At 40.9% G+C, this 7,129-nt stretch overlaps 1 protein-coding gene across 1 annotated transcript; it reads left to right on the top strand.

Annotated features, from left to right (window-relative positions):
* The first annotated feature begins 529 nt into the window (after positions 1–529).
* Positions 530–6,885, top strand: Il1b (interleukin 1 beta). Its single transcript, XM_070013339.1, has 7 exons — positions 530–589; positions 1,045–1,106; positions 1,654–1,702; positions 3,189–3,390; positions 4,002–4,166; positions 5,284–5,414; positions 6,114–6,885. The coding sequence occupies exons 2-7, from the start codon at positions 1,060–1,062 to the stop codon at positions 6,321–6,323; spliced, it is 804 nt and encodes a 267-aa protein (XP_069869440.1). The 5' UTR covers positions 530–589; positions 1,045–1,059; the 3' UTR covers positions 6,324–6,885.
* The last annotated feature ends 244 nt before the right edge of the window (positions 6,886–7,129 follow it).

Below are 7,129 nucleotides of genomic sequence, written 5' to 3'. Positions count from 1 at the left end.
GTGTCTTTCTAGAGACACCTGTAGGTGATAAATACCTCTCAAAGTAGGAAATAGCACTCTCTTTTCAGATAATGCAGGGGGAATGTAGTATTGTCACTTCATTATACCCATTCATCCATCTCCAAGTAGGAGGGTCCTAAACTTAAGTACTAAAAAGAAAGGGAGAGTATGAACTCAGGCATGTACATTTTCACATTCTCTGCTTTGTTCCACAGATCCTAATCATAAACTTTCTTATCCAGGAAAATCTAGTAATTTAATATTGACATCATTAGTACCAAAAACTGCCTATTCACATGATGACACATTTGTTTCGTAGTCTGCAACCCCTCGCTCTTCCAGGGACTAGAGAAATATTTCAACGTATCAACCTCATTCTTCACTAGTTCCCATCGATCCCTTTCCCCCACCCCATGCCTTTGACTTGGTTGTGAAATCAGCTAACCAAAGAGAAAATTTCTCAGCTCTTTACTTCTGCTTTTGAAGGCTATAAAACCAGCAAAGAACTGTCAAACAGCAGAACTCTTTGAGGTTTGGAGAATAACAGGCTAATCTGAGATTCTCTCCAGCCAGTGTTCATCGCTCAAGTGTGAGTTTTAACTCTTATTCTCCTAAAGGAGAGAGATCATCATCCTCTCTCTCTCTCTCTCTCTCTCTCTCTCTCTCTCTCTCTCTCTCTCTCTCTCTCTCTCTCTCTCTCTCTCTCTCTCTCTCTCTCTCTCTCTCTCTCTCTCTCTCTCTCTCTCTCTCTCTCTCTCTCTCTCTCTCTCTCTCAGTGTCCCAGGATTGGTAAGCTATTTGCAAGCATATAGGGCATACAAAGCCTCCTGCCAGCCTCCTAGTCATATTTTTTTGGTTTGGTTTATTCAGTAAATGCTTTCTGCAGACCCAAAGAACAGCTCTTTCTGCATTCACTTACTCATTGAAAGATAATTTCTCTGCATGCCTGCCAAGCACTAGATGCTGAAGGAAGCTCACAAATAGAGGCAGCTCGCTGGAAGAATAGCACTACAAAAGGATACTCATTCTGTCCTCTGTCCACAGTTCTCTGAAGCATCAATGGCAGCAGTTCCTGAACTCACCAGTGAGATGATGGCTTACCACAGGTCAGTGGGGAAATGGAGAGTAGTCCTCTGCACAGGGTTCTCCTTTCAACAGTGGAGGGCGATCTGTGCTGAGAGACCAGATTAATCCCCATACTGCCTCTCCTGGCAGCAAGCAGAGTTCAAGTCAACCTGATTTAAAAACTGGTATCCCATTCCAAGTCCAACTTTGGGACCTGGAGGCAATCAAGATGTTATTGCTGCAGGAGTTTCTACAAATGGCAAATGGGAGGGAAAGATTCCAAGTGAACAATGCAAGAGACCTCTTTGGGAAAAAAAAAATTATCTTGGATGAGAGGGACAGCTGAGATTTTAGCTGAATCTTCTGGGTCATTGTTGGGTTATTAAGGTCCAATAAAGATACTTACCTATCTGACCCAGAATCTACCTCTCGAAGGTTCTATACACAGAACTATGTAGAACATGCATAGAACTTGCCAGAAGACTTCAGGGAGCATTGAAAGTCATGCTGTTTGCATTTTTATTAACAGTGAAAATGAATATGTATAGAAAGAAAAGTAATGTTAAGCTATGTCTCTTTTTATTCCAGTGATGAGAATGATCTCTTCTTTGAGACTGATGGTCCCAAGCAAATGAAGGTAAGACACTGGGCTTAATTCCCAGCTCATGGGAGGGCTCTGACATGGGAAAAACTCAAAGAAAAGGTTTCCAGGCTACCTTGTTCACAAGGTATTTTGTGATGGAATGGCTTTCACTTCTTTCAGTGAGACAGATTCAGGCTGTACCATACGTTGGCCACCATGCAATCCCCATCCTACTTGCTAAGGCCTAGTGATTAATGGCTCTGCTGTTTCATGTTAGGAGAATAGTAAAGTTTTCAATACAAATTGAGCCCTCCTTTTAGGAGGGGGCTGCAGGCTACTCTAAACAATTCAAATTCTATAACACAGAGCAGATGACCTTGAGGATTAACATATGTTTACCCCCTTATGGTAGAATAGATTTTATGCTTCCTGGACTAAAGCTTAAAACCATAAAACATACATGATATAAACAAAATGATGGATTGAGAGTTGCAAGAAAACTGTGTACTTGATATTTGGCCTTCATCCAAAAAAAACACAAGGTGTGACCAGGTGATCTGCAACTTCCCATTCTGGAATGTTTTCAGTGCCAGCTAAGTTTATCCCAATAGATAGGCATTTTTCAGACTATTCCTACTGAGAGTCACACTCACATCCCAGCTAAATCTTCATGTTTGTATGATGTCTGACAACTTCCAGAAGTGATGTGATCATTAGCCCGGCTCAGTCAGATAGATAAGTGACTTAGTAAGCAGGCACTTTTCTCTGATTTTTCCTTTAGTTCACAACAGATTTTCCTTTAGTTCACAACAGAATTCAACAGATTTCTCCATATTTTAATATAAATATAACTGATTACCTCCAGCCCTGATTGAGGCCCCTCATCTTCTACCTAGCATTAGCCTTCACTGTCTCCTGAAGAGTCTGCATCTGGTCAGAAGTCTCTTTCCTGGGGAGAAGTTTTCCCCTGCTTAGCTTTCTTTTGTGTTGTTAGACATCTTGTCACTGTCCTTCAATTGTCATGCCTTAGGACAACAACTTCAGTTAGTGTTAATGTAGACTTTCTTTAAATAATATTAAAGTAGCAATACATTTCACAAACAAGAATAATTTTTACAGTATCTGTAGAATGCCTGTGAAAAAAGGCATCTGTGAAAACTCGTCAAGTGAGCATAGATGAATAGGAAATGTAATGAAAATAGGAAATGTAGTGAAAATTAAATGCATAGAGTTAGAGTAGTGCAAGAACAAAAAAAATCACACAGTGCAAGAAGGTGTAAGTACAATGGTGAAATGGGCGTGTTTAAGAAAGATAAAATAGAAATGGGATTTTTTGTTTAAAGAATAGGATATCAGGAAGTTCACATTCTGGTCTCCATGTGCCTTTAGTAGGCTATTTTAGCTTCTTTGGTTTTTTGAGACACAGGGATTATAGTTAAGAACTCAGTTGTCTCCAAGGGCCCTTCTTGTTTCCTGACATCATCACTGGAGTTCACGGCTTGATCACCTTAGCATATTCACTGCTTCCATTTCTTCACAGTGTTGCTTGCAAGACCTGGACCTCTGCTATCCAGATGAGGGCATCCAGCTTCAGCTCTCTCATCAGTACTTCAATAAGAGTTTCAGGCAGGTGGTGTCACTCATCGTGGCTGTGGAGAAGCTGAGGAATAAACCCATTCCTTGCTCACAAGCCTTCCAGAATGATGACCTGAAAACCTTCTTTTCCATCATCTTTGAAGAAGGTAATGAACTATCCTTCTCAACAGCCAACTATTCCTCCCCAAGCTTAACCCTTTAAAGGTAGAAGACCCAGCAATGAACAGAAAATGAAGAAACTCCAAAGCCAAATCAATCATTTATTTAGCAGAAAATATTCTATTTATTATTGAGAAGACCTTGGTAACTACATCTATTTGCAACTCACACTCCAGTATTATCACTAGCAATATTTTTTTTGGTCCGGTTGTGGGGCCTGAACTCTGGGCCTGGGTGCTGTCCTTCAGCTCTTCAGCTCAAGGCTAGCACTCTACCACTTGAGCCGTCTTTTTTCTGCTTATGTAGTGCTGAGGAATCTTGCAAGGCAAGAGCTCTACCACCGAGCCACCTTCCCAGCCCACTAGCAATATTTTATGTAAGTTTCTCTATCACTAGTCCTCAGTGAGGAGTCCTACCACCATAGTTTATGGCATCCTATCAAGCGTTTTACCTGCCCTATTCCCAACTTCTTCCCACTAATGTTAGAATCAGACTTTGCCCATGAATTCTTAAGTGTCCTCCAAACTCTTCTGCTTCACATCACAGGGCTTGCTCTTCTGATTCTCTGCCTAAACCATGTTTGTGCTCTAAATTTCAGAACCCATGATCTGTGATGCTTGGGATGATCCTGCATATGTGTGTGATGTAGCCGTGAGAACACTGAATTGCACACTCCGGGATGGACAGCAAAAATGCCTGGTATTGTCTGACCCTTGCGAACTGAAAGCTGTCCACCTCCAGGAATCAAATCTGAGCCAACAAGGTAACTGGAGACATGTTGGTTTGCTTTCTAAGCTTCCAGGCAGCTTGCTGTTTCTCTACAAAACCTCTCAGAATAGTGAGGCAAATTGTCAACAGAAAAGAACATAAATGTTTGTTTGGGTCCCAGACATGGTATCAGTTTGAATGTTTGGCATGGCCATTTGTTAGTAAAAATATGTGACTACAAGTTTCAGACTCCACAGATACTCCTGGGACTATTTTTCAATACACAGGGACAGTGCAATGTCAATGTTCCCACAGTAGGAAGTCATATGATGGACATGCCCTCATTGCCTGTGGCTTCATTTTTTCCTGTTTCAGAGGCTGAAACTACAGAGATAACATGTCCATCCCCATTCCCAACCTGCTCCCCTCCCTGTTAAAAACCTTCCTCCCCAATACCATATGGTTCCTGACTATTAGGAACTTCTATCTCTCTGATGGAACTGGCAAGTGTAAAATATAGTGAGCCCTTGTTAGCTGTGGTGACAGATCTAGCATCAAGCCACTGTGGCTGAGTAGACAGCATGTTCTCCACCATGGCTGTTGTCCTCAGGGGGAGGCGTTCTTCAAGGAAAAGCTTCTTTCTCTCAACCAGGCTATATCCTATTTCTTTAGACTTGTGTAGTGACAGTGGCTCACAGTCTCCAAATAAGACTGCTGTGACTATGAGTATCTCTTTCCTAGAGTCACTTTCCCAAGCTAGGCCATTCCTTTCCCCGCCTTCCTACTTGTTCTATGTTCCTGAAACAGTGCTGGTGCCAGGTTTCTATGGAAGTCCAGATTCTTTTATATTGATTTGTTCTGCACATGTAGATGGGACATAGCTTGCCAATGACAAGATGGCTTTCTTCCTTCCCTCAACATTGAAAAATTAGAGACTACTCTATTTTTCATTGCCACTACTAAAAGGCTCTGAGAAACCCTCAGAACTTCCCTGGAGAAAACATAAATCAACAAACTGGCCCTGCTATTGTCTGTGAAAAATCTAGTTATCTCATTATGCCAAATAAATAAACAGAGATTGCTAAGTTGTGTGGGTCAGTGGTTCAGTCTAGTGGTTGAGCCCACCCTGAATTGCTGCATCCCTGACCATAAGACCCCTCTTCTTTCTCCAGTGGTGTTCTCCATGAGTTTTGTGCAGGGAGAAAGAAGCAATGACAAAATACCTGTGGCCTTGAGCATCAGAGGGAAGAATCTGTACCTGTCCTGTGTGATGAAAGACAAGAAACCCACCTTGCAGCTGGAGGTAAGTGAACACCAGGAAGGAAGTCCTTCCTGGAGTCATCTGAATACCATTAGCCACCACTTATAATCCTCTATTCCCCACAATCCATCCCGAACAATGCTCTATTCTCCACCCCAATTCCTTGGGAAATCTGGAAACAGGTCTCTGGCAATTTTGCATAAGTATAAAATAAATTTAATAGAATATTTAAATGCATGCAAATGTCACTCCCAGTAAGCTTCTGTTACCATGGTCCACCATCGTCACCACCCCAACTGATCATACCATGTTAAAACTGCAATGGTTATACAGTATTAGGGTTTCTCTCCTTTGATAGATGACAATCTAGGTAACTAAACAGTTAAAGGTACCTGTCATCAATCTTCAATTCACTTCCAAAATTATTCCCCGGTTATACTTGCAGATTTCCTAGCAAAAGCAACATTTCCAATTGATGACATTATAGCCAAGGTCTTAAGAAAAAAAATAACAAAAATACCCATAACTACATATCCCTAGAATGGTGCTAATTCTAATTCCTAGTAATGCTATTTCTAGTCCAAATGATGATCCTGGACACCAGCCCAACAATCTAGAAGAGACAAAGTATTCTTTCAAGAACTGCTTAGAAAAAATAACTCAAAAGTGTGGCCTACAACCTCCTCTCTAGTAGACTGAAAACATCTTTCTCATAATGGCTCCCCTCATATTTTCATGCAGAGTGTAGACCCCAATGAATACCCTAAGAAGAAGATGGAAAAACGATTTGTCTTCAACAAGATAGAAATCAAAAACAGGGTGGAGTTTGAGTCGGCTCAGCACCCCAACTGGTACATCAGCACCTCTCAAGAAAATCATCTGCCAGTCTTCCTGGGAAACAGTGGTGCCCAGGATATAACAGACTTCACCATGGAATCTGTTTCTTCCTAAAGAGAGCTGTACACAACAGATCTACTTTAAGTTAAATGTAACCTCAACCCTAGGACTAGTAGAAGGCAAATAGGACAATTTTGAATGGCTATAGACTAAATTTGATTCTTGTCTTCACTGATGTCCAGGTGCCTTCAGCAGGGCATTCTAGGGAGCTCAGTTGCCACTATCCAGATGTCAACTCTGTTCTCCCAGAGAAATCACTGGACCCTTTGATGAGCCAAAGCTTTCTCACCTGTCCTGCTTCCTCAAAGCCAGACTGACAGAAACTTTGGCACATCCTGATTTTAAAAACCCTCTGTCTTTGCTTCTAGCTTCTGATGAGCAAATCATTTACCAACTATTTATGTATTTATTGATTGATTGACTTATTTAATTCAATGGGAATAAGAGACAGCAGTGCCTTGAAAAGAACCTTGTTTTCAATATTTATGGAATAAGTTTAATTTGGGCTGATGTGCTGCCTACATCAAGTCCTTTCATGGAGGCTAAAAAATAGATAAGCTCATATTTTGAATATAGGAATATTTATGAATAAAGAAATATGATCACACTGTTTCAATGGGTCTGAAATAAATTTCACTGAATAAAATTCTGCCTTGGTTATTGACTTTTCTTGGATTTAACAGAGAAAAGTAAAAATTAATAGGGCCATGAAAGTTTTTTCTGGAGGTCTAGTATGCAAATTACAGATATGTTGAATATGTAAAGTGCCAGGACACTTTGCCTTTCCACATATCCTCTGTTTCTGTTCTCAAGAAAAAGATACTCCATGTGCAAGATTCATCTGAGGACGAATTATATTC

Source organism: Dipodomys merriami, unplaced genomic scaffold, assembly GCF_024711535.1.
Source record: "Dipodomys merriami isolate MVZ:Mamm:240054 unplaced genomic scaffold, mDipMer1.0.p SCAF_90, whole genome shotgun sequence".
NCBI classification, from domain to species: domain Eukaryota; kingdom Metazoa; phylum Chordata; class Mammalia; order Rodentia; family Heteromyidae; genus Dipodomys; species Dipodomys merriami.
The sequence above is the reverse complement of the archived record's forward strand: the minus strand, read 5'-3'. Positions and strand labels throughout refer to the sequence as shown.

Excerpts from the sequence above, each read along its gene's own strand:
- Il1b (XM_070013339.1), top strand. The coding sequence starts at position 1,060 with ATGGCAGCAGTTCCTGAACTCACCAGTGAGATGATGGCTTACCACAG. Across the intron at positions 3,391-4,001 it reads TTCCATCATCTTTGAAGAAG|AACCCATGATCTGTGATGCT; the intron begins GTAATGAACTAT and ends TCTAAATTTCAG. Across the intron at positions 5,415-6,113 it reads AACCCACCTTGCAGCTGGAG|AGTGTAGACCCCAATGAATA; the intron begins GTAAGTGAACAC and ends ATTTTCATGCAG.